Below are 26,800 nucleotides of genomic sequence, written 5' to 3' on the forward strand. Positions count from 1 at the left end.
GGGTGGACTTAAAAAGAGGGAATGAAGTATATCAGTAGAGGGGCCTAATTCTGTTCAGACAACAATAAAAAAAAATCTAAAATCCAGCTGTATTCACTTTGCAAATTATAGCTGGTGTCTCCACTCGTATTGATACACACATTTTCATGTTGTAAATTTCTTGTAAAGAATTCGGTGTTTACAGTGGGATCATCACACTGGATGTTAACTTGGATGTGTGTTACTGCACTTTGAGAAAATAACTATAAATAAATGCAGAATGAGGCAGACCCGCACTGGTGGTGTCTGTCTCTCTGAGCTGTGCCGGCTGTGGATGCGTCACAGCTGCTGGGGGTGGAGCCAAGAAATTATGCGGCAGGTGATTAAAAGCGATTCTGGGTGGGGAAAGAAATCTGATTTTATAAGATTAAAACGCAAGAGAAAATTCCTGAATAGAGAGCAGAGAGGCAAATCAACAACAGCAACAAAAAAAAGTTAAATATATTGATTAAATTTGTAATTTTTGTAATATTATATATTTCTGTTTCCTTAACCTCTGAGGTTTTTTTGTTTTTGCTGAATTTTATTTTTATTATTATTTTTATTTAAAATGAAAACTATAAATATAGATTCTGCTCTACTGAAGGTGTCGCGAAGATGAACGACGTGATGACGTAGATACCTAAACAGGAAGTTTAAACTGCAGCACGCTTTATTCTTCCCCACATGAGCACGAGAGCCGCTGTCGTCAGCACCTGAGAACAAATGCCGGTAAAGATTTGATTTAAACGTAGAGATAAAAACCTCTGCATGATCGCAGCTGTCGCTTCCGTACTAACGCCTGTTTTCAGCTCGTGACGGAAACACAGTTAAGCAATTAGCTAGAATGCTAACGTAGCTTGGCTAGCCGCTCTGCCAAACTCTGTGCACAAGAATTGCAGTTAAAACGTTTATCGCTTGTTCGCTGTCGGAAAGCTACCAGAGAGCATGAAACTAACTTTTCTACAATAAGCATCTCAATAAGGTTAATTCGGCGCAGATAGTTAGCAGATAATTGAAAATATTCAAGTGAAATTCTAACTTTAGGTCTGATAATCTGACCAGGTTGTCGACCTGTAGGAGAAGCTAATTGATCCAAAGCAACACTAAAAGGTAGGAATGTTGTTATTTGTATTGATTTATTTCAGTGGTGTCAATTAATGCATTAAACATACTTCTTTCAGTTATATCCACTTGTGTTAGAACCGAAACCGCCTTAAATCAGCTGATTTTTTTGTAAGGGAGTTTTGTGTTGTTGTGAAAATGCGGCTAAACATGCCAGCACCTCTGGATAGTTGAAGCCCAGCTGTTTAAGAGGAGGGTCTCTGACCGTTGGGTCCTGTGTGGTCTTGGCAGGACGACTGAGCCGCCACGATGGCAGCAGGCCGGCTGAGCTTCAATAACATCACCGCCCTGGCTCCCATGGTGCGAGTGGGGACTCTGCCCATGAGGCTGCTCGCTCTGGACTACGGAGCTGATGTGGTTTACTGTGAGGTGAGGACAGAGGCTGTATCCTTGGTGACCATATTTGGATTATCCCCTCTCTGTGACATCATACAGAGCAAAGAGTGGTGAAAAAATAAATAAAATTATATTTATACAGCATCTTTCTAGACAGTCACAAAGTGCTGCACATAAGATGACAAATAATAAAATGGTAAAACAGACAATATAAAACAGGCAGAAATTTAACCAAAAACTGTTTTAAAAAGAGTTTTGAGTTGTTTTTTTAAAAACAGCTACTAAGTCCACAGTTCTTAATGTCTGAGGGAGAGAGTTCCACAGTCTCGGGGCCACAGTGGCAAAAGCTCCGTCAACCTTAGGCTACGTTCACACTGCAGGTCTTGATGCTCAATTCCGATTTTTTGATCAAATCCGAGCAGACAAAAAAATCGGATTTTATTTCTAATAAAATGCGACAGCAAACGCGCTCTAGTGTGAACGCTCAAAGCGGCCGCATGCGCAAAAGAAGACGTCACACACAACGCGCTCTGTTTAGACCCAGAGCAACAGTATTGTTTGACTGATGGCCTTAATATAAAGACTTCGGACTTCATGTTTCCCGATTTTTGCTTTAAGTTATTTTGTTATTTACATAATAATGTAGATAACCTAATAATGATCCTTATTGCTGTTTAAGAGAGGAGCGCTGCTTCAAAGGATAGCTGCAGATTTCTGTCAGAATCTGTAGATTATACAGAACAAAGAAAATGTTCACGTTTCTCCAACGTTGTCTTCTCAACAGTTTCACTGACATCAGGATGGCCAGGAAGCCTTCACGATGTCTTCTCCGGCGCTGATAATTGGCGTCTGTCTTGTGTCGGTGACGTAAAAGACGGATTTAATGCGAAGTGACCATCAAACAGCAGTCGCTTTCTAAAACATCAGATATGTATGGGATTCAGCACCACATATGAAAGTGACCCAGATCGGATTTGAAAATATCGGATTTGCGCCGTGCACACTGTCACACCATGATGGGATAGATGGTTGCAGAGGGTCAAAAAAATCGGATTTGATGTGCTTTCGCCTGCAGTGTGAATGCAGCCTTAGTTCTCATCTTAGCTTGTTTTATAGCAAGTAAGCCCTGATCAGATGACCTCAGGGACCTGCTGGGGACATCGGGCTGTGGCAGATCAGAGATGTAGGCTGGTGCCAGTCCAGGCAAGGCTCTAAATGTCAAGACCAGGGTCTTAAAATGAACTCTAAGTTCAACAGGAAGCCAGTGTAGGTGAAATAGCAACGGTGTCACATGTGAATACTTTGTTAAAAGCCTGGCTGCAGCATTTTGCACAGCCTGCAGACGATCCAGGGAACCTTTGCTTAGACACATAAACAGTGAGTTACAATAGTCCAAGCGTGAGGAAATAAGCAATCTCAAGTATAGCAATCTCCAGTTCAGAGTGAGATAAAATAGGGCTTAACTTAGCCACATTTCTTAAATGAAAAACTGCTAAGATGGAGTGTTTACAGCAACCTGACGGAACTTGGGTCACGTGTTGACCACAAGAAGAGGGAAATGTTTGATAAGAAATAAGTAAAATCCGAATAGTTCCCCCTTGACCCTTTGGTGTCTGTTGCAGGAGCTGATTGACATCAAAATGGCCCAGTGTCAGAGAGTGGTAAACGGTAAGAATCTGTGCCCTTCGCTGCCCTTCATACCGGCTGTTCATTCAGACCTTTCTCATAACTGTGTGTGCATCAGACGTGCTGGAGACGGTGGATTTCGTGGCTCCGGATGACCGAGTGATGTTCAGGACCTGTGAGAGGGAGAAGGGCAACGTCGTCTTCCAGATGGTGAGACTGGAAGCTTATGAGCGAGCAGAATGGCATCGACGTGGAGAAACAAAATTACTTTATTGGCTTTGTGCTTATTGTTTGCTATGGAAACGATAAGTCTGATTGGTCCTCTGCAGAGACTGGTCACAGGGTCAATCTCACATACTGTTTGACCCAAACAGTATTGAAGGATTAATCTTCCATTTATTATGTCAGACATCTGTAGTTCAAAATTCAGGATTGGCACTTATTGTTGGGGAGGTTCAACGTGCTGTGAAGACATGAAATATGAACAGTGTGTAAGGGGACACCTCGAACAGTCTTCCTTTTGTCTTTCAGGGAACCGCTGACCCGGACAGAGCGTTGGCTGTGGCCCGACTTGTGTGAGTTCAAAGTTGACTCTTTGTGTTGCGAGTGAAGTGCTCGTGCCGTCAAGCTCTGCACCGCCTTCCTCGTCACAGTAACTTTAAACTTTGTGATAACAAGCTGCTTCCTCACAGGGAGAAGGATGTGGCTGCTGTCGACGTGAACATGGGCTGTCCAAAGGAGTATTCCACCAAGGTGAGTCCAGTCGCCCCCCACTGACGCTGTGACCCTCTGTCCCTGTGGCTGACCTCTGACCTCTGCTGTCCTGCAGGGCGGGATGGGAGCTGCTCTCCTGTCGGATCCTGATAAGATCGAAGCGGTGAGCTGTGAGCTAAGAGATCACGTCAGGATAAAAGGAATGTTTTTAATTCTGACTTTGGTCTTCACCTCAGATCCTGAGGACGCTCGTGACAGGAGTTTCCATCCCGGTGACGTGTAAAATCCGAATCCTGCCCTCAGTAAGACGTGAACGTTTCACTTCCTCACCTTCACTCTGTTATCTTATTCATAGCTGTATGTTTCAGTGTTAATGTGAGCTCACCCCTGTGCACTGTGGAGGGGGTTCCCTTTACCTCGTATTTTAAGGTCTTGTGAGACCCCATCCTTAAAAAATGAAATGTCATGTGCCTTGCACCCTCTGCATGCACACAGCCCCACCTCTGCCCTGTTTGTTGCAGCATGCGGTAATATGCAGCAGCAAATCTGCAAGTGCGTGTTTTACTTGCTGCCTTGCACCGTGCAGTCAAAGTGCTCGCTCAGAGACGCCCAGCTTTCTGTTTCGCCTCAGCTCTGCGTGTTTGGACGTCTGATCGTGGTTGGCTGCACGCTACGCGCAGTTTTTAAATGATGGTTTCATTCATTAAGAGAACAAAGTTATCCAAACCTAACTGCCCGTGTGCAAAAGTAACTGCCCCCTAAACCTGATAACTGTTCCAGCCTCGACACTGAGAAGTCAGGTGTTTGTGGTCCCTTCAGTGGGCCACATGTGCAGAAGAATACATGGGGGGGGGGGGGTAAATACTTACTGCAGATGTTTAATCTTCGCTGTTCTTTGGTTCCAGCTGGAGGAAACAGTCAGTCTGGTCCGAAGGATCGAGAGGACGGGCGTCGCTGCGGTCGCCGTTCACGGCAGGTAAACTGCGTCAGGAGTGTGAAAACTTCAGTTACAGAGAAGCAGAGTACAGTTTCATGCAGTCATTCAACTCGTATACATAATTAATTATAATGAGGCCAGTTCATCCTCTGATTGTCTTTGCTTTGCATCTAAAATATGAGAAAGTTAGAAAAACATCTCATAATATTTTTAAAAATAACTTTTACTGCACAAAACCAAACAACCGAACAATCTGTGACAAACAGAAGGAGCCAATAAGGAGCCTGGAAAAGTCTCGAACTGCTTCCTGTTGGATTTCTTTTGGCTGTTGCTGACGGACGTCTGTCTCGTTGTTGTTCAGGTTTAAGGACGAGCGTCCCAGACATCCTGTCCACTGTGATTACATTCAGGCCGTCGCTCAGGCCGTCTCCATCCCCGTCATCGCAAAGTGAGTAACAGTCAGCTCCCGCTCATGTGTTTGAACGCCATTCTCGGCTTGAGATCGAGAGTTTGGCCCTGTTAGGGGAGAGCGGCAGCTCCTCTGAGGACAGAGCCGTGTGGTTTCTGTCCTCAGTAAATAGAATCTTAAGTACCAGCGTTCCTAAACGCAACACTAAGACCTGGAGTCATTAAACCGTCCGCTGTCCTGTGTCTCCTTCAGCGGAGGCTCTCTGGATCACGTGAAGACCAACGCCGACATAGAGGAGTTCAGAAAGGCGACGGGCGCCTCGTCGGTGATGCTGGCCCGCGCCGCCATGTGGAACGCGTCACTGTTCCGCAGCCAGGGAGCGCTTCCTTTGGAGAAGGTCATGGAGGACTACCTCAAATACGTGAGTTTGAAGTGCAGCTCGTGAAGACGCAGAATAAAATTCAATCTTTGGGGAAGCTTTGAGCATGTTTGGCGTTTTGTTGATTACCACAGATGTTGTTTGATGCTTCACAGGCGATTCAATACGACAACAATGCCTTCAACACAAAGTACTGTCTGTGTCAGATGCTCAGAGACAAGGTGGAGTCTCCTCTGGGGAAGCAGGTGCAGGCGGCGCAGACCAACGCTGAGATCAGGTGCAGCACTGTTTGTTTGTTTGCAGCAGTGTCAGATGTGTATGTACGTAGGGTGGGTGTGGTGTGATGTGGTGCTGACGTGTTGCAGCGAGGCGTACGGGCTGCAGGAGTTTTACCGGCAGACTCGGGAACAGCTGCAGGCTCGGAGGGACGCCCTGCAGAGCGGCAGCCAGCCGGAGCGACCCGTCACGGACGGAGACGTCACCACCATGGCCGTCAAGTTCGAACGGTGAGTGAAAAACACGTTTTCAGCTCCTCGTTTGCAGCTGGAGATGATTCTCATGGTTGACGCAGCGGCTCGTAGAGCCGGCCGTGAAAGGCCAGTGCACCACGCTTTTAGAGGCGTTGTGGTTTTCCAGAGACCTCAGCACAATATTTATGTAGTGTTATTTGATGAATTCATGCCACGACTCTTAACTGGAAATGAGCTTGTGGCTGATTTTTCCACCGTTGATAAACACGGTCTGGGGGTTCTTCTAACTTCTGTTCCCCAGTTTAACCTTAAGGAACCAGACCGCTTTATTTTTATCTAAAAATCAGGATTTGGCCGTCAGCCTGAAGACCAGCGGGCGGTGTGGACACGCAGCTTGTTCACGTCCACCTGCTGGTTATGTTTGGGCACCGAGAACTACTCAGTAGGTTCAGGGAACGTGTCAGTGTTACATGCACCAAACGCCGCCTCGAGAGAAAACGAGCAGCTGTATGACAGCGGGCTGGACACCGCTGCCCGTCTGCCTGCGTGGACTAAAGTGAAACTTGGTGGATTTGATGTGTTTGCAGGAGAGAGTATCCTCCTCAAATCACTCCGAAGATGTTCCTGCTCGAGTGGAGCCGTAAGGAGAAAGTGGAGCAGCCGCAGTACGAGACGGTGAGCAAACGCAAAGCTTCACGTCCACAGAAATGTTCGCCTTCGTTCCTGAATGTGACGGCGTGAATGATTTGTGCGGTTCTAAGAGGTGTGTGTGTTTCAGGTGCAGCGCGCTCAGGACCGAGCCTTTCAGTCCACAGTGACCGTCGCGCAGAAGAAGTACAGATCTTCACTGTGGTGAGTACAAACTTCAGTGCTTCTGCTCTGTAGCTGTGTTCAGTCACAGCGAGCCGCTAATGTGCTAAAACACCAGCGAGGCTCATCTCTTTCCCTCCACACAACCGGCAAAGTTTCTTGTTGGGTTCTTCTGAGCAGCTCTGAAAGTCTCCTGGGTTCACCGGTTGTTGAGCGGTGGTTCAGGCTTCTGTTTTTGGACGGGTGGACTGTGCCGAGCTTTGGCTCAATCCTGGAGAACTCAGCTGTTGTCCTGCTTCATGTCCAGCTGACAAATCTCAAATCTGATTTTTAGCCTGCATGCAAGCCGTTTTGCAACCCGCCTCCACCTTTTTCATTGATGCTCTTTTCTGTTGCTACATGCACTGAATTGCTGCCGTGTGATTGGCTGTTTGGATAGTTGCGTCATTTAGCAGCTGAACAGCCAACAGGGAATCTATACTCCTGAAGTAAGTTGTGAAGAGTCGGGAACGCTGAAAGATGACAGGAATGGCGTCTCTGAGCCCTCTTTAAGCACCTCAGTGACAAAATCAAGTCAACTTTATTTGTCAATTCTGCCACATGTACAGGACATACAGAGAATAGAAATTTCGTTACTCTCAAACCCTAGGTGAAATAGCAAATGAACATTTAAATATAAATGTCAGCTTGTGGAATAAACTGCACGGCTCTGATCCTCTGAGCGCTCCCGCCTCCTCACAAATATCTGTGCTCGCTCATTTCCTACGGTTATTGTGACGTCTCGTGTGGTTGAGCGCCCCTCCTACTGTTCTGACCACATTAGCTTCTCACAACAGGCACGACTGAAAGTGTGAAAATAGAAAGTTTCATACAGATTATCAAAAGTAGACTCGGTGTTGTCCCCGTCTGACACCAAGTGACTCATTTCAGCTCCAGATTTCATTTTGAAATGACACAAAGTAACTGAAGAGAATTAGAATATGTTTATTTAAAGACATCGTGAGGATGTTTTTCCAGCTCAGAGTGCGGAAACCCTCCAAGAAATGAGCCGCAATTGAAAATTTGATTGCAGTCGTGATTTCTTGAGTCTGCTGCGCTTTGGGCTAAAACTATCTCGCCGTCTTTCAGGGAAAAGTCAAAGAAGTTTGCAGAGCAAGCGGCCGCCATCGTCTGCCTGCGAGTTCTGGGAGTACCAGAGGGACGGATCGGCGAGGAAGACTCCGGCCTGGTCTGCAAAAGGAAGAGGGAGGGGAAGGTGAACGGCGCCGCAGAGGAAGAGAGGAGTAGGAAACGGCACGTAAACGACGTCCTGCAACAAACCTCAGAGGTTGCTGTGGTAACGAACAGTGACAGTCACCAAGAGGCTCCGCCTCCGAGCCAGCGGGAGAGCCTGTGAGGAGTTTAACAGCTGGCAGTGACCTGCATGATCAGACATTTAACCCAGAAATGAACTCTGAGTTTGTGCTCAGTTTTATTTTTTTATTATTCATCACTTCATCTGATTTAAACTCAAAGTAAATATTTTTTAAACCCAGCACGGCTGACATACGTCTCACAGCTCAGGTCTGATCGTTTAGTCCCGTTAACCACGCCGCTCATCCGCCTCTGTCCTGTGGATGTCTGCACGTGTGCGGGGAGCCACGCCTCCTAATGCACGCGGTTAAAACCCATCAGAACTCGCTGGGTTTTATATGAAACGTCTCGCGCGTGGCGTAGCCATCACACGGTGTCCGACCTGCAGAACAGACGCTATCCAGTGTGAGAGCCTCGGGTGTTTGATAAGAGAAGATTAAATTAAACACAGACCTCCTCCAGCTCTCTTCTGGGGTGGTGGGGAGGGCAAGATCTCTCCAGGAAGGGTCTCCTCCTGGGTCCAGAACACCTCACCTGCCAGGAGGAGCGCCACTCTGTCTCTGAGGGAGAGCCCCGCCCCCTTCAGAAGAAGCTCATTTCTCCCGTTAGTAACCCCGATCTCTCCCAGCCACAGGTGAGGGTAACAACAACAATCAGCAGCTTCACCGTTACAGTTTCATCACTGCAGCTGCTCGTCTCCAGCCCGGGTCCTTAGAATTTACAGACAAACGGCTGTTGGATAAAGGAAAGCTGGCACAAACATCGAGCTCCTACATGTGAGGCTTTAATGAAAAACCTCACCAGAGGTGCCACACGAACATTTCACACACGCGTCCTGCAGCAGGTGAGCGACGGTTTCAGGGCTCGCCTAAAATCTGAGTCAGATCCTGGAATAAATGCAATCCTGTGGCTGCTCGTTAGTGATTCCTGTCAGCCTGGTATGAGCTGAGTGGACGACGCTGCGCAGCTGGAGCATCAGAGCGTCTGCCTGTAGATGTCTCTGTGCTGGACAGGTGAAAGAAGAGGGCGGTGCTCAACTTTTCAGTTCAAAGTTGAATCTGTAGAGCGTTGCAGAAAGCCGTTTTAACACCCGGTGCCTTACTGTCTTTTGTTCATGATTTGTGGAAGAGCCTCAAACGCACCGTGTGCTGATGGAGAAGACGTCTGTGATTTGTGCGGCTTCTCGCCGCTCAGTAAACACTGACTGTCACACTTTGTGAACTTGTTTTGATCTCATGATCTTCTTTGTTTTAAGGTATAAAATCTGCCAAATGATGTCATGTTTTATGTTCATGCCAAAGGAACAACCTGTGCTTTTCTTTGTCTGCAAGTTGAATTAAAGCATGTGCAGCCTGGTGGATCTGTCCTCACAGAGCTCAGCTGTTCATAATGACATTTTGGACACTTTTCATTAACACTGGCTCAGGCTATGTTTGCCTCCATTAAAGAGGTCGTCTCTGTTAACCAAATGTGCATGTGGCTCATTTCCCCCTCAGTAATATCTGAATTTAATTGGATTTTAAACCCAGAACTTTAATCGCTTGTTTTGTTGCAGCAGGATTTCTGCTCGTGTTCAGAACTTTCTGCACAGTCAGATGAAAGAAAAATAATTATCAAACTAGCTAAACCCAAAAACATGACTGACTGTTTTTACAATTATTGAATCCAGCGATGAGGCACAGAAAGCTGCAGTTCCTCTAACATCCACTAGAGGCTCCCGCAGTCAGTCCATCCCATAGACTCCCATGTTAAAACTTTGCTGGAGATATGAACACGTTTACAGCCTGATACACAAACTTCGGTCTCTACAGATGTGATCTCTATATAACACCTGTGCAGGTGGGGAGTCACTGTGTAAAGTGCATTAAGGCTGAAAGTTCGAACTATTCGGGGCGTGGCCTCTCTGGCCTGATAGGCGGATGGTGACACAGGCAGCTGTAGCTGCTAGCTGTCTGTTAGGCTTCACCTCTGGTAACTGGAGTCCCTGAACTGGACCTCTGGACCGTGTGATGTTTGGAGCATTTTTTTTTTTTGTTTGTTTTTTTGTCATGAGTGAAATTCTATTTCCGCACTAATTTGCAGGCGCTCTCATACTGTTTATGAATGCAGCTCGTTCTCATTAGCTGATAAATGAATACTCCACACTGTTGTCTAAACATGGTCACTTCTGGGTCCCACTAACCAGCATGGTGGCAGCCAAAAATGTTAAAACGGAGGCTTTAATATTCACTCATGAACCAACATGTGAGCTGTGTCCATCTTTCACATACAGTCTATGCCTCTCCTCTTCTCACTGTTCTGATCTTTAGCAAACATGAGCATGACATTAAAAAAGAAAGATTCTGTGGTTTTATTAACTCGTATTTGATCAACTTTCGGTTCAGGACGTGCTCAGAAAATCTCAGGAGAATGCGATCAATAATTATTAAAAAATATTTCTCAATTTTCTGTTATTTGTGTCGACCTTCATCCACAGATCAGCACATCTCTGGTGTCGCTGTACGATGTGGAGGCCCGGGCATAACAATGCTCGGCAGTCCCTCATAAAGAGGGTCACCTGGTCACCCAACCCACACCTGAACCTGAGGTCCGGTTCATGAACCGGCAGGTGCGAGTTTTCCTTCGAAATTCATGCAGTTTTAAAACCTTTAGCTTCCTGTGTGACATGTTTCAAGTAGCCTGGGCCTGTACTTGCTTCACCTGACCTCAGGTGAGTTCAGGTGAGGTCAGAGCTTCTGCACGCAGAACACGAGCGTCACTACACAGGTGTGCCGCATGGTGTTAAAATAAAACCGTCCCTTGTGTTTAACGAGTCCCGTGAAGTCCTGAGCTGAACCTGTGAGGTGAAGACATCCTGCTGCTGCTGACGTCAAATTAGGGCGGTCTGATGGTGCCTTCAGGGGCGCTGCGAAATACGGTTTCCAGGCGCATGCTGATCTCTGGGAGGGGACTCAAAGAAGGTGCAATGTGAAGCTGTGTGTCTGAAAAAATGGTCATAATTAAGGAGAGGAACACCCTGTGGAGGCTTTCTAAAAGCACATGTCAGCTTTCTGTCAGCTGCTCAGTGGAAAACAAGATGAAGTTGGGTGAGGCCACACAGGAAACTAACGTCTCACAGCTGAAAAAGGAAGTGCAAGGTTAGCAGCAGTGTGCATGGAGAGATACTACAGTGCTGCACTTTAAATATGAACACAGGAACTGCTACAGATCAGCAGTTTCTGACTACAAAAGCGGGGGGAGCATATTTAAGTTATATTTCTGTTCATGAATCAATTATCGGCTTATATAAAAAGAGGCAGTAATAATAAATGCTCTGCTTACAAAAACAGATGTATTCTTACAGCAGCTGGAGACAAATGAACCATGTCTTAAAGATCTTATTTTGAAATTATAGCTCAGACATGATGAAACACATTAGCTGTTTTTAAAAGGAATTCGAGGGTTCTGAATATCTGACTGGTGTAATCTTTATTTTTATGAATTGAAAACCTGTTATGACACTAGTCATCATCTTCTATTGGCTGCTCTCTTCAGGGGTTGTCGCAGTCGACCATCTGCCTCCATCTTCTCCTATCCCAGCATGCTCTTCTGTCACTCCATCCCTCTGCATGTTGTCCTGCACTACATCATCGAACCTCTGAGGTCTTCCTTCTTTTCCTTCCTCCTTCGTTACTTTGGATGCTTGACCCCATCCAAATGGGAATCCCCTCCCATCACACACAGCACCACTTCATATGCTTCTCTGCTACTCCTGACTTCCTCATGCAGTAAAAAATAAATAAATAGATAAATAAAAATATATTCTTTTAAATTGTTAAATAAATGGTAAAGTTTTTTGTTTTCAGGGTTAACTTCCTGTTTGATACTTGCCACACCCATTTATGACATGCCACACCAAGATATCACAGCTAAGGTTTATTTAGAAAAAATAAACAAACATAAAAAGTAAACAACGTTTAGATCGAACTCTTTATTTCCACTTTTGGCAGTATATAAACCCTGCCCATTTTCACTTTTGGCTGAATGGGACCGTTTTCAAAAAGCCCCGGTCACGCGTAAACACGATGTATTGGGGTTTCCGAGGCGGCCATGAAGGCAGCAAACGGATCAAGCTGGAGGAGCGTAAAAAGTGAACGCGAGCAGGAGCCGCGAGGACAACAAGTTAGCGCGGATAATGGGACCATTGTGCTCCAGCAAGGCAGACCGCAGGCGTGTTTACTGAGCCGTCACATGCCGCCGGCCAACTTTTAGCTCGGATTCAGTCGTCGTTTCGTTCGGCGGGTCAGTTAAAAACAGAGTTCTGCTTTCAGTCGGATGTCAGTGAGTGAGACAGGTCACTTTTAAAGACAGGCAGGCAGACAGGTCGGCTGCACGGCTTCCGCTGGGGGACATTTTCGGCTCTGTTCACTTCAATGTCCACAGTAAACTGCGCGGAGGAGCTGGACTTCAGACTCATCTTTGAGGACGACGGCAGGCAAACGGCAGGTACGTGTCATTTTCTCGACGTTAGTTAGCAATTTGTCGGCGGCGTCAAGCTAGAGCTAAAGGGGGCGCCACCGGAGGTGACCGGCTTTGGCCTTCAAAATAAAACACGGCACGAAACTGGACAGACTTTTGAAGCTGCCGCAAAACTTGTGTCAGATGTTCATTTTTATTTTGTGGTGACTATTTCTAGATTTTTTTTCCCGCTGGGTTCCCCATAAGGTTTAAATCAGTATAATCAAGCCATTACATTACATTTTTTAATAAATGTTCCACCAGTAGCAAGTAGACATTGGACTATCTGAGATGTTCTTTTACATTTCCTTAAAATGTTAGCCAAATATATACAGTTCCTTCTCCTATAAAGTACTCTACTCATTTGAAATAGTCTCAAAACATATTCATTGTTTAAAATGTTAAAATGCTAAAATAGAAATATGAGCATGACTGGCACAGTTTTATCTCCATGAACTGTATTTTATGGTGTAATAATAAACAGCTTTGTAATAATCTACTAAATTTACTGTGTAAACTGTAGCCGTTTGTCTAAATGACAGATTTAATGACCTGTAGCTGTTTGTCTAATGACAAGGATTACAGTTCCCGTATTTCAAGCAGCTACGACAGTGATTAATGATTATTTTAGTCGGTAATCAGTTTATAATCCGAAAACAGTCCAGAAACACGTCACCATAGTCGAATACTTTGCGCGAATTTACTTTGAAAATCCCGACCGGATGTTGTGATTTTGTGTTTTGGTCGACGTGACACATCAGCTGTCTGCTGATAAATGTGGATCAGGAGGTGAATAGAGGGCCAAACCAGCTTCTTCACTTCCTGCCTGACTTATTGATAGACTTACCGATTAATCAGCAGATCAATGATGTCTGAACTGAAAACCATTAACAGATATTTTAACATTTACGTCATCTGACCTTTACTGCAAAAGCTCTTAATGTTGGCTTTTTTTTAACATCTTATCTTCATTTTATTTTTCAATAAATCAATTTATGGAAAATAAGATTCAGAAAATAGGAGAAAAAAATCACAGAAACTTCACTTTACCCCAGACTTCAGCGTAAAAGTCAGAAATATCAACTTTGTTCAAACTTGATTTGAAAAAAAAAAAAGGTAATCAGTTGACTCATCAAATAGCCAATGGGCAAACATTTATAACACATCGAAGTAAGAGGAAGTTGCAGTTTTGAATTAATGTCCACGAATAGCAACGTATGTGGCGTGTTTGTGGCTTTAAGTCTTGTGTGTGTAACCCGAAATCTATTGGGTGGTTTCCTGCTCGTTAAAAATTTACTCCCCACCAATCATGTTGGAAGGAAAATCACCAGATCGTCATTTTAAAAACCAAAATACAAAGGGAGGGTTTAATTCACTCATGCATAAAATACATTTGTTTATCAAACGGTCAGAAATAACAGGAAGATGCTTTTCACTATGATAACAAAGACGTCGCCCAAAAACTCTGATTTAAATGGAAAAACCCCCTGACTAAGAAGTCTTTTTGCAACGTTCCGGAAATTGAGAATTAGTCGTATTTTTAGTTTCTCGTGGCTGATATACTCATAACAGCATGCTGTTTAAATGCTTGGTTACTGAGGGGCAACCAATCAGAAAGGGGACTGGAATACACTTCTGTATGGCATCTGTCATAGAAATAGATGATGCCAGATATTGCAGCGCCTTTAGGCGACTGCTGTTGTGATTTGGCGCTGTATAAATAAAATTGAATTTAATTGGATAAAATGTGAAAGAATACAACAGACGGAGCGTAGACTCTAGCTGTCTAATATGTCTAACACTTGAAGAAAGTACGCTTTGTTTGGTTTTCTCCAACTTCATTTATTAAGAGTCTGTAGCTATAGCTCCACAAACGCATTGCCTGTGACAGCCCTGATATAAAATAAAAAATTATAACCGACTTCCTTTCATAGAATAACATAAAAAGATTGTATTGAAGTTCTACTGATGCACAGCTGCTGTAGTAGAGTCCAAGAATAAAAGCATGAAGCTGGAACGAAGCAGAAGAGGTCACTTTAAATTGTCATATTTTTCAAACATTTATGCATTTGATGCACCATAGACGAGATATTTTCAGGCCTCATACTCATACCTGTGCAGAAAAGCCTGCGTGACGTGCTGTCGGTACTTCTGAGTTTTATCATCAGCTAAAAGCACCTAACTGGCATGTTTCTGCATTGCAACAAGCTCCAAACCTGCCTTTGTCTCCTTGTCAGTTTCACACTGTCAGCAGGTCAAGTTAGGAGTGATGTTTGTTTTCAGAGGGCTGGGTCTTCAGCTGGCTCAGCTTCTGCCTTCATGCTATAACTTTGATTATCTGCTTGCTGATGTGCTGACGCCGTTTCCTGATCTGAGTGTTTTCTGTGTTTGATGTTTAACCTGCTGGAGGTCCCACCCTCTCGCTTTTCTTTATCAATAGTTCAAGCTTTCTGAAGGTCTAAATTGGCTCTTCAGACACTTTACTAGGAGCCTGTTTCAAAAATACCTGTGTCTTTAGTTAAATCTATGAAAAGTGTCAAAAGAAGAATCCATTCTTAATTAAGGGAAGCAGGAGGAAAGGCTGAGGTATGAAACGTATACAAGAATTGGACTGAAATGGGTCTGATGGAGCGATGGATCCAGATCCAGTATAGATGGAGGAGGTCAGGAGAGAGGTCCAACAGTGAGGCTCCAGCCTGTGAGACACGGTGGAGGCTCGGTCATGGTTTCAGCCAGTGCTGTCGCAGATCTTTGTTAAAACTGATGAAAGTCAGATTTGATCCACTGTACAGTAACATCTGTAACATCTGCGTCTCATTTGGATGTTAGGTTTGTTCTTAGTTGACATCACCTGTGCTAAATCCAAAGTGTTTCCACATAATGGCCGATTCTGCTTTTAGAAACAAGCTGCTTTCCTTCTGCTGTGCCAGACGTTTGCTCTTTGTTTGTGTGTCTGTCGTTCAATGTAGTGTCGTTTCTGTTGGCGGAGTGTTTTCCGTATCATAACTGAGGTTAATGATAATATATTAATTAGGGCTGTCACAAACGATTTTTTTGATAGTCGACTAGTCACCGATTATTTTTGCGATTAGTCGACTAATCAGATCATCATCCATTAGACGTAAAACTACAGCTTATTGCACCAGCAGCATCTGCTCTTATATAACTATCATTAGCTTACAGCTTTAAGTGTTTAAGGTCTGTGCTAACTAAAAATAAAGACAAGATGATAGTTTATTAAAGTTTAATGAAATTTGCAGATTGTTTCGGTGAAGTTTAATAAACTCCTTGCTATCTAAAATATAACAGGACACCGGAGTAAATTCTCCAGCATCTCACACTTCTGATGATCAGCTGTCTGCTTGATGTTTATTCAGCTGTGTAAAAACTATAACTTTAATCTCAGCCAAACCGATTTACTCAGGAACAAATAAAATACTGAAAAAAGCCAAACAATAACATTTTAAGTTATCTAAGTGACTCATATATCATGTTTAACCTGAGTAGTGAAAGACGGCGGTGGGTTTGAAAACGATTTGCCGGGAGTCCGGTGTTCTCACGGCTCTAGTTAGCCTAGCCCCCGGCTAGCTATCGAGCTAGTGGGTAACAGACGTCTCCGAAAACGTCGGAGCGCTTTTGAAAATATGCGGTGTCCTGATAAACTGAGCAGATATTTGAGGTTTACACAGCTACATTCTCGCCTGAAAATATGTTAAACGTTTATTTTGTGACTCAGAAAGAATAATAAGAGTAACATTAAAACTAACTAGCTGCCGCCATTGTTGGAAACTGAGCTCGGCTGCGCTATGAATTCTGGGACACAGCTACTTCTTCTTCGGGGTTTAACGGCAGCTGGCATCCTTGTACATGCAGTGCTGCCATCTTCTGTTTCAGTCCGTTATTACACTCTTAAATCCTGCTACTTATTCCTGCGGCTTTTGTGATCTTACAAAGCTTCAAACGACGCGTCGACTATTAAATAGGTCATCGACAATTTTGATAGTCGACGTAATCGTGACTAGTCGACTAATCGTGGCAGCCCTAATATTAATAACATATTATTGATTAACCTCGTCTTGTGGACGGAGGTTCTCAGATGTTTGGTCTGTTTTTGGCGTCTTCTTCCTGCTGTTCGATGGCGTTTGCGGTGGACCCTCAGCAGGAGCTTTGGGAGAACACGGGGATCGTTTTTAGCTGAAAGAATTTGGACCATTTTTCACTCTGTGGTTTCTCAGAGTTTGTTTGAAGGAGTATTTTGAGCCAATAATGACTAATGAAGACAAAGCTGTGGTTTGCTCCTGACAAATTTTGTCCTACTATTATATGTAATAACACTTTATTATTTCCCACCAGTCGGTTCTTACTTTGACAGTTTTATATCAGACTGCTGACACAGTAAACTAAAGTAAATCCTTGGACTTGGTGGAATAATCAGTTGTGATTTTGAGCAGATGTGATGTTATTGGCAGCTCATAGGTCATGAAATTAAAGTCTTGTTTGTAGATGGACAGAAAAACAGCGAGCAGCTATTTTTATACTCTTTCATTGGTTCTTTAGTCAAACAGACACTGAAGGAATCGTCTGCACCTCTGAAAAGTTTTCACTGGTTTCTCTTTAATTCTTGACGCTTCTTTCAGCTGTTCTGAATGTCCTGCAGGCTGACTTTGAAAGACTGGCAGATAAGCAGCTTCAGCAGCTCTGATGGATGAATGGATGCATAGACTGTGAGGTGATTAGATGTGCAGATAGATTACGGACAGGTCAGCAGATGGCTACTGCAGATGTGTTCGTTGTCTGCATGCGCTTCAGGCAGTGTGCTGCCGTGCATCACTGCTGGCAGGTTTTACTTCCTGGTTTGCTTGTTTTTTTTGTTTGTTTTAACCGCTCTGTGACACCCAGCTGCTGGCGGGTATCACCTCCTCCCCCTCTGTCTGCACTCAAACGGGGTAACTGTTGCATCAGATCTCATTTATTTCTACTCAGCGAGTGGAGCTACTGAAGCAGATCACAGTTGGAGCTTTTATGCCTTTTTTGCATACACACTGCAAGGTGTGTGTGTGTGTGGGTGGGTGAAGGGGGGGTATTAATAGTAGTGTTGTAGTATGGCGTGTGTGCAGCTGTGTGAATGCATTTACTCAACTGTTGGAGATAATCTGTCACCATAATTACCTCTGTGCAAGTAGAGTCGGACCGAGACGGCGTTACTGAAAATAGCTGAATAATGCATCACGAATACGCGTCGTCACAGACACTATACAGCAAATGGTAAACAATCAGCAGGCAGACAGGAAGTGGTTCTCCTCTGGAGGTTGTTTGGCTGGTTTGGGATTTCATAAAACTTTTTTAAACCACATTCAGTATCAGTTCCCTTATTGGATCTCATTTTTGGGCATCTAAAAAAGTATAAATAACCACAAATCAGAGCATCAGTGTGTCAGGACCTCTGTGGTCACACAAGATGCTCATTTCCATCTCTCACAGACCTTTGTGGTTTATTGCCAACTTTAATTTGATCAAAAAAATGAAAATATCCCGGATTATACTACAGGGTGGGCCATTTATATGGATACAGCGTAATAACATGGGAATGGTTGGTGATATTAAAGTCCTGTTTGTGGCACATTAGTATATGTGAGGGGGCAAACTCCTCAAGGTGGGTGGTGACCATGGTGGGTAGAGATGGGCCGATCCGATATTACGTATCGGTATCGGTCCGATACTGACGTAAATTACTGGATCGGAGAGAAATAAAAAATGTAATCCGATCCATTAAATAGCAAAAAAGCACCTCACAAAACTTGCGACACGGCGTAACTCGGCTCATTACCGTAGCACGTCGGAGCAGTATGCTCACGTGATAGAGCGGCTGTGTGTATTTGTAGCCTCGCTACCAATCCAGCATTTCATCTCCGAGGAAGTTTTCCCAGAGAGAAGTAAAGCAAGTGTGTAAGTTCATCTCTGAATGTTTGTAAAGCTTAACAACAGATATATGGAGCGACTGCCTCTTCTTGCTGCTACTTCAATCATGAAACTGATCAATGATCAGCTGATCGGCTTTTCTCTCTTCTTTGTTTTTGGCCCACTTTGCACCAGAAAGAGGAAACCAGCGGCTGAACAGCAGCAGCACGTTTAAGCTTGATCAGCTGTTGTTAGAATTTATTTAATATTACTTTCTACTCCAGGATCTTTTTCTACGTAGCTGACGCTGGTAACTGTGCAGGGCCGGATCTAGCAAAGTTTAGCCAGGGGGGCCGATAGGGCATTAACTGGGAAAAGGGGGCACAAAGACATACTTTTCTTTCTTATTGTCATTTAAAATGTCGAGCTTTTAATAAATAATTATCTGAATCTTACACCCAAAGTTTTAATCTGATGTAAAATGTATAGAAGTCCATTACTGTATATAGTAACTGTTAAGTCTAATATACCCTAGTAAGCTATAGTACTTTTTCCTTTGGGAAGGTACCATCTGTGCAGTCTGCAGTTCTGTTGAAGAAAGATGTTGAATCTATTTAATTATTCTTGAAAAATAATTTATTTCTGTGCATTAAATTAAAGTTGATTACATCGATTAAGCATCATGAGGTGGGGGGGTGGTTCCCTATTATTATTATTATTATTATTATTATTATTATTTTTATTTTTATTTTTTTTTTTTTTTTTTTTTTTTTTTTTTTTTTTTTTTTTTGCTGGGAGTTTGAAACCCTATTAGTTAGGTTGCTTACTCTTTAAAATACCAGAGTAGGGAGGATGGAGCAGGTTTAAGTTTATTAGATTGATCAGTTTTGCTGAACTATGAAATATTTTGGGTGCAGTGTATTTTTTACATACAGGTATAACAGAATAGCTTTAGTGTTGTTGTTTATTTAAACTTGAGTATGAACTTATACCAAATGCAGCAAGATATTAAAAAAACACTATATCAGATTCATATCGGTATCGGCCGATATACCAATTTATATCGGTATCGGACATAAAAAAGTGGTATCGCGCCATCTCTAATGGTGGCCATTTAGAAGTCGGCCATCTTGGATACAACTTTTGTTTTTTCAATAGGAAGAGGGCCATGTGACACATCAAACTTATTGGTAATGTCACAAGAAAAACAATGGTGTGCTTGGTTTCAACGTAACTTTATTCTTTCTTTATTTACAAGTTTCTGACCACTTATAAAATGTGTTCAATGTGCTGCCCATTGTGTTGGATTGTCAATGCAACCCTCTTCTCCCACTCTTCACACGGTGATAGCAACACCGCAGGAGAAATGCCAGCACAGGCATCCAGTATCCGTAGTTTCAGGTGCTGCACATCTCGTATCTTCACACCATAGACAATTGCCTTCAGATGACCCCAAAGATAAAAGTCTAAGGGGGTCAGATCGGGAGACCTTGGGGGCCATTCAACTGGCCCACGACGACCAATCCACTTTCCAGGAAACTGTTCATCTAGGAATGCTCGGACCTGCACCCATAATGTGGTGGTGCACCATCTTGCTGGAAAAACTCAGGGAACGTGCCAGCTTCAGTGCATGAAGAGGGAAACACATCATCATGTAGCAATTTCAAATATCCAGTGGCCTTGAGGTTTCCATTGATGAAGAATGGACCCACTATCGTTGTATTCCATATACCTCACCAAACCATCACTTTTGTTGTTCCAACAGTCTTGGAGGGATCCATCCAATGTGGGTTAGTGTCAGACCAATAGCGCTGGTTTTGTTTGTTAACTTCACCATTCACATAAAAGTTTGCCTCATCACTTAAATGATTTGCAAAGAGCAGTGGTTCCCAAACTGTCAGGGAACTGCAGCGGGGCTAAAAGTACTACATTAAAAAGAAAAACTTGAAAATTTCTGCTTTGAATTAAATATAAAATTGCTGTTAAATGATTGCATTAAAAAAAGTAGCAGAACTACGGTGGCCCCTAGAGACAAAGCACGTACAAAATCCAAAACACGTACAATATACAAAACACGTGCAAAATCCAAAACACGTGCAAACTCCAAAACACGTGCAAACTCCAAAACACGTGCAAACTCCAAAACACGTGCAAACTCCAAAACACGCGCAAACTCCAAAACACGTGCAAAATCCAAAACACAACGGAAGTGCTCCAGGACGCTAGGGGCAGTGTTGAGCTTTTGTTACCTAGTAACTACACAAGCCAGGAAGTACCAATGACCGGATTTGGGGTCTGCAGCCTTAAAGGCCGCATTTTAAGGCCGATTATGTCACAGCGACACGACAAAGACTGTCCCAATTCAAAGGCTGCTCGAAATGCGGCCCTCAAATGCGTCCTTAATTTCCCTGAATTTTAAGGATGGGTCTGTGTAGCCTTCATGGTCCAACATATCCCAGACTTCATAGCGCGGCGGTGGTTTGGATAATTTTGCCGAAAAAAAACGGCGGAAGCGGAGCGGACGAAGAGTAAACTTCCAGAAGTAAGTACTGAATATTATGTCACTTATTTATGCGCAAATGTTTTTATAATGAAGAACATTAAAACATTACTGTTGGCAACATGTCGGGAAAGTTATGTGACATTAGCGACATTTGTACTAACTTGGTTTTAAAGCCTTCACTTCAAAATATTCGCCGTTCAATAGCTGACTTTAATCTTACAGAGAATGTGATGATTTTATGCGTAATTAAAGTCAGTCATGTCAGTCAGCTGACGGTTCACTCGTTAAGCTGAAAGAAAGATGCTTTAATCACAGCAGTCACACATGTGTCCACTGTACCATCTGGAACTCTTCTTGTTTACACTCGTAATAACACAAACACTAAATCCTGCTTCTCTGTGCTGTTGTGTAGCAGTGTGTACACCTGAGACTGCCACCTGTCTGTCTGTCCTGCACTCTCTCTCTGTTTCTTTCTCTCTGATTGTGGAATAAAAGTATGAACGTGTGTTTATAAGTTACACTTGTGTTTGAATCCTGCAGCTTATCACACATTTGATGTCCATGTGTGACACCTGCAAGTGTCCAGAGTGAGGACAGACTGAGGGACCCACTGCTGCACATCATCTGTGAGGCTTTGCACCCCTGATGATCCACCAGGACAATCTCAGCAGTGTGTGAGGAAGAGGAGGAGGAAGAGCCAGCAGCAGCTGACAGATGGAGAGAATAGACAGACTGTTCCCTGTTTGTGAAGGACTGCTAGGAAAGTTTAAAATAACTAATTGTCTGTCCTGAATCAGTCTTATTAGGTAATGTTCAAATAATTTTATCATTCCAGTGTTTCCAGTGTGGGAGAAAGTACTCAGAGTACTCAGGGCCTTCAAGTTACACACCATGAAAGGCAGCAACAAGTTTAATGTTCAGAAACCTAAAGTCTGTATCAGCAGCAGAATGGAGCTAAAATAAATGTTGGTTTCAGTTCTATGAAGCTTTGAGGATTTTGGATCAGTAGCTGCTGTGTTTGTTGCATCATATTGCTGTAACTGTTTATATGCTTTATATATTCTGAGCTAAGTTGATCTATAGTGTTACATCATATTCTATAAGGATGTTATGTGTTTGTATACTTTCTGCCCAGTTTGACCCATTTAGCAGACGTCAGCCTGTTTAAAGCTCTGATATCTATTCTGTATGACTTACAGCAGTTATGACATGGTCTGATTTTCTCACCCAATAAAGGAATATTTAATACATCAGTCTACTCTTCATTTTATCAGAAACATATATATACTATTATATATTGTACATATATTTATTAGTTTCAGATGTAGCCATTCTTGTATTTTGCTTGTTTACATTATTGTATTTTGCACAACTCTGTTGCTTGTGAAGCTCGCACACAAGAATTTCACTCACATGTGCTGTACCAATGTACCTGCACATGTGATGTGACAATAAAAGTGATTTGATTTGAAACAGCTCACAGCTTGTACATTTTCTTTTTACACATGTATGTAAGCATTTGAGCCAAATTTAGTAATGCCAACATACTGAAGGAACAACATTTGTCTCTTATATATGATACACCTATATATGCACTGTCAATATACATTTTGAACCAGCTGCAGATGTCAGAGTAACAACTGACTGACCCCCACATAAAGTGCGTTACAGTAGTCCACAGGGGAAGAAATAAAAGCATGGATCACGGTTTCAAAGTGCTGCCTAGAAAGAAACGATTTCACTCTTGCCAGTCGCCTTAAATGATAAAAATGGACTGGTCCAACTTAAAACCAAGGGCAGTAACAACAGGTTTAAAATAAACCTCCAGGGGTTCCAAATGAAAAGAAGAGGACTCACAGGGGCCACTGGGTCCAAACACCAACAAATCTGTTTTCTTTTCATTCAAATTTAAAAAGTTTAGAGCCAACCAAGCTTTAATGTCATCTAGGCATGTCAAGAGAGGTTTTATTCAGATGCCATCCTTCGGCTTCAGTGGCAAATAAATTTGGCAGTCATTCCTATATACTTGTCTTTGAGTGAAGATTTAAGGTGGTAAGACATGTAAATAACTGCAACTTGAATCTGTACTGAAGCTCAGTATTTGACAAAGAGTTCATGTTCACTGCTGTAATACCTAATAATGACTAATATAACAACCATAATATTGTCCATATTATATTTACATTACCAAAGTGATATGACTTTAGTCTCATGAACAACATTAGCTAACTGTTATTTACTAGCTAATCTTAAATGACTGTTCAGTACAGAAATGAAGCCCAAAAATCATGTTTTACTGTCCTGTGGTCTCAGCCTCAGATACTTATCAAATCACACAAAGCTCTTGTAGAAACAAACAAACAAATGAAAAAAAATATGTTCTCCTTCATTTCTGTCAAAAAAAGTTGTATGACACGTTTCCAGCTGTTAGTATCATAGTTGCTAGGCAACCTGGGAAGCGCAACGGAGACTAGAGCCCATGTGTTTGCAACAAACTTGCCGTTTATTTTACAAATCGAGCTCAACACTGCCCCTAGCGTCCTGGAGCACTTCCGTTGTGATTTGGAGTTTGCATGTGTTTTGAATTTTGCACGTGTTTTGAATTTTGTACGTGTTTTGGATTTTGCATGTGTTTTGAATTTTGCACGTGTTTTGTATTTTGCATGTGTTTTGGATTTTGTACGTGTTTTGTATTTTGCACGTGTTTTGTATTTTGCACGTGTTTTGAATTTTGTACGTGTTTTGGATTTTGCACGTGTTTTGGATTTTGCACGTGTTTTGGAGCTTGTACGTGTTTTGGAGCTTGTACGTGTCTTGGATTTTGTACGTGTTTTGGAGTTTGCATGTGTTTTGGATTTTGCATGTGTTTTGGAGTTTGCATGTGTTTTGGATTTTGTATGTGTTGAGGAGTTTGTGCGTGCTATTTGGAATTTGTAAGTGTTTTGGAGTTTATACATGCTTTGTCTCTAGGGGCCACCGTACAGAACCAATGAAACAAATCAACGAGAGTTTTAAAAAATGACGTTATTCATCACTTTTGTACCTTTTTTTTAACCTGAAATCATGACGCATCTCATCGTTGGTGAGAGAACTGAAATGAAGTTGAAGCTTCAATCAAGCAAATGAACAGAAGATCAAAATGAATCGACAGAGGAGGAGGAAATGCGTCACGGCGGGCTGATGTGGTGATCACAGTTGTGATAATTGGGCTGAAGCAATGTTTTATCACATTCTGTTTTGTTGTAGTGATCTTTACACACGTTGGTTTCTTTTTGCCTTTTTTGGAGGTTTTTATGTCGAATGATGTAATGACAGGAAGTCAGCCTGCATCAAACATGTAAAATACTCAAAGATGTTGAAATTGTGAAACTGTGCAAGAGCAAAATTGAAGCTTAATCATGTTGCTGTTACATCTGTAGCCAAATGACATGACAGTCATTTTTACATTAAATGATAACATATCGACGAGTGTTTTTCAGCCTCAAAGCAGCACCCCGGGGATGTGACTGCACACATAATATCTAAACTCTGAGTAATCTATACGTGCCAAACACTCATTTCCCAGTACGGCCCTCAGAGAAGATATCTAAGTCTTTGCTCTATGAAGGTCACATTCTTGGCATGTGAGGATGGTCTTGTTTTTGAAATCCTGTTAAACTCTGCAGGAAACCCTGTGGACTTCATTTCCTCACCGCTTTCCTGCAGGTTCTCTCCCAGCGACTGATGAATATTACCTGTCAGGTGCAGTCGTCTGCTGCAGGACAGCTACACCATAAAAAGAAAACCACACATTTGCAATGCAAATGATCTCCTGCCTGATTTACATGTTGTTTTCTTTACTCCGCTTCGCAGGTCCAGATCTCGATGTGAGGACGTTTCCCTCCTCCGCGCAGGCTCTGGTCGAGCAGCCCTTCATCCAGGAGCTGCAGAGTTCCCCCTCATGTTTCACCTCAGACCCTCATGTTGGATACCAACTTCAGGGGCCCCAGTACGGTGCCCAGGTGAACCCCAGAGCCTTTGACTGCCCCAGCATTCAGATTACCTCCATAGCACCAAACAACCATTTGGAGCCCGACAGTAGCCAGGATGTTTTGGCAGTGGGCGGGGCAGAGGGGGGTTACAGCGATGCATCCTGGTCCAGAGACCAGCTGTACCTCTCTCTGGAGCCCCGCTACCGGGATCCGGCTCTGTGCCCGAGCCCGTGCAGCAGCCTCTCCTCCAGGAGCTGGATCTCCGACCTCTCCTCTTGTGAGTCTTTCTCGCATACCTACGATGATGTGGAGGGGGAGCTACCTGATGCCGCCCGCCTCGCTATGGGTTCCCCCCTCGGCTCGCCTTTTGGTTCTCCGGGCTGTGGGGGCGGAGCCTTTGGGGTAGAGTTGTGGCAGCAGAAGTACCAGCATCCTTTGGCCTTCAACCCGGCGCTCTCGCCCCATCAGTCACCTCGCCAGTCGCCCCGCCAGTCACCGTGCCACTCTCCTCGCACCAGCGTGACAGACGAGAGTTGGCTCAACCGCCGGCCCACTTCCAGGTAGATATCGCCATGGAGACCAGATGTCTTAATTTGGTTCATTTCAACCATTTCAAGATAAAATCACAACAGGACCCTTAAGTAATCGATACTTTAAAATTAAAAAAATAAACATATTATTATATATTAATAAATAATGAACTCCTAATAATTAACTGAATAGTCAGAGTTGTGATTAAAGGTGTGAATTTTGGGAAGCGCTTGTTTAGCGAGTCAGGGGACGGCTCCGGAGCCGCATGCGGCTCTTTAGTCCTTATAGTGCGGCTCCGCCTGGTTTGGGAAAATAATTTAAAGTATTTAGCTGAAGTGTATTATATTTAAATTAGTTCTTTTTTAACTTGTAGTTCTACATTGGAAGATTATTGTGATATTGACATATAAATATAAAATTATATTTTATTATTTTTTCATCGCTCAAAATAAGCGTCACACTCGTGGAAGCCGGTGTAGCCGCCGAAACGCCTGCATTTATTGAGACTTTCAACCCCAGGTAGGCCAATTATGGATCTTTGGATCCACATTATGTCAGCAGCTCCACCGTGAACTTTGTTAAAGACAAACGCCGCTCACGCCTCACAGACGACAGCTTACAGTCCTGTAAAGATGAAAGTGACTTCGTACAGCCCCGATCTGCAGACGCTGTGCGCAGAGGTTCAGGAGCAGAAGTCCCGTTGTAAACATATCACGGCAGACCCCACGATGTTTGCATGAACACGCTTTTCACACACGGTTGCTGACGCACACAGCCGGCTGTAGCTTTGCAGCTCACAGCCCGACACACACCAACACAACAGCATAGACGTTAAGGCGGCGAGGCGTGATTGCGGGTGCTGCTCAGGTGCGTCCTCCTCCCCTGCAGCGGCGCTGCAGACCACGCCCCGCCACACAAATTAACCAGGTAAAATACATATTTAGAATTTTGTAAATATTTATTTTTCATTTCTTTAGCAGCAAAGTGCTTTTTTTTTTTTTTTTTTTTTTTAAGTTATTTTTAAAAGTCAGGTCAAGGCTCCAAAAGCCCAAAGGCGATACAACAGTTTTCGTTTCTGGATCATTTTAGTTCAGCTTTGCTTTTGTTATATTTCTTTAAGAGTTCAAAATGTGTTAATTACATAAATAAAATGTAATTTTCTCTGTAGCACTTCATGGATTTCATAAGCAGCACACCTTAGTTGTTCACACAAAGGTAAAAAC

At 43.3% G+C, this 26,800-nt stretch overlaps 2 protein-coding genes across 3 annotated transcripts in view; both read left to right on the forward strand.

The window, feature by feature from the left end:
- Positions 1–654: 654 nt before the first annotated feature.
- On the forward strand, positions 655–9,646 carry dus2 (dihydrouridine synthase 2). 2 transcript variants are annotated; one of them, XM_085415032.1, is made up of 17 exons: positions 655–750; positions 1,084–1,131; positions 1,375–1,512; positions 3,102–3,147; positions 3,224–3,315; positions 3,637–3,680; positions 3,798–3,858; positions 3,935–3,982; positions 4,056–4,121; positions 4,725–4,795; positions 5,118–5,204; positions 5,418–5,586; positions 5,700–5,821; positions 5,910–6,050; positions 6,602–6,689; positions 6,793–6,866; positions 7,953–9,646. In XM_085415032.1, exons 3-17 carry the CDS (start codon positions 1,393–1,395, stop codon positions 8,218–8,220), a joined length of 1,497 nt encoding a protein of 498 aa, XP_085271158.1. In that variant the 5' UTR covers positions 655–750; positions 1,084–1,131; positions 1,375–1,392; the 3' UTR covers positions 8,221–9,646. The 2 variants fall into 2 exon arrangements, with proteins under 2 accessions (XP_085271158.1, XP_085271159.1); XM_085415033.1 differs by lacking the exon at positions 1,084–1,131 and having other exon boundaries at positions 669–750.
- Positions 9,647–12,276: 2,630 nt separating this feature from the next.
- nfatc3b (nuclear factor of activated T cells 3b) overlaps positions 12,277–26,800 on the forward strand; it is a 29,167-nt gene continuing 14,643 nt past the window's right edge. Inside the window, exons 1-2 of the mRNA XM_085415034.1 lie at positions 12,277–12,662; positions 24,928–25,606. Of these exons, the coding sequence (XP_085271160.1) occupies positions 12,590–12,662; positions 24,928–25,606 (752 nt within the window). The 5' untranslated portion in view covers positions 12,277–12,589. The remainder of the gene's footprint in view (positions 12,663–24,927; positions 25,607–26,800) is intronic.

Source organism: Rhamphochromis longiceps, linkage group LG7 (assembly GCF_057381845.1).
Source record: "Rhamphochromis longiceps isolate RC_006_pf linkage group LG7, R_longiceps_female_GT1.1, whole genome shotgun sequence".
In the NCBI taxonomy this organism is placed as follows: Eukaryota; Metazoa; Chordata; class Actinopteri; order Cichliformes; family Cichlidae; genus Rhamphochromis; species Rhamphochromis longiceps.

Excerpts from the sequence above, each read along its gene's own strand:
- dus2 (XM_085415032.1), top strand. The coding sequence starts at position 1,393 with ATGGCAGCAGGCCGGCTGAGCTTCAATAACATCACCGCCCTGGCTCCC. Across the intron at positions 3,148-3,223 it reads GTGTCAGAGAGTGGTAAACG|ACGTGCTGGAGACGGTGGAT; the intron begins GTAAGAATCTGT and ends TGTGTGCATCAG. Across the intron at positions 3,983-4,055 it reads ATCCTGATAAGATCGAAGCG|ATCCTGAGGACGCTCGTGAC; the intron begins GTGAGCTGTGAG and ends TCTTCACCTCAG.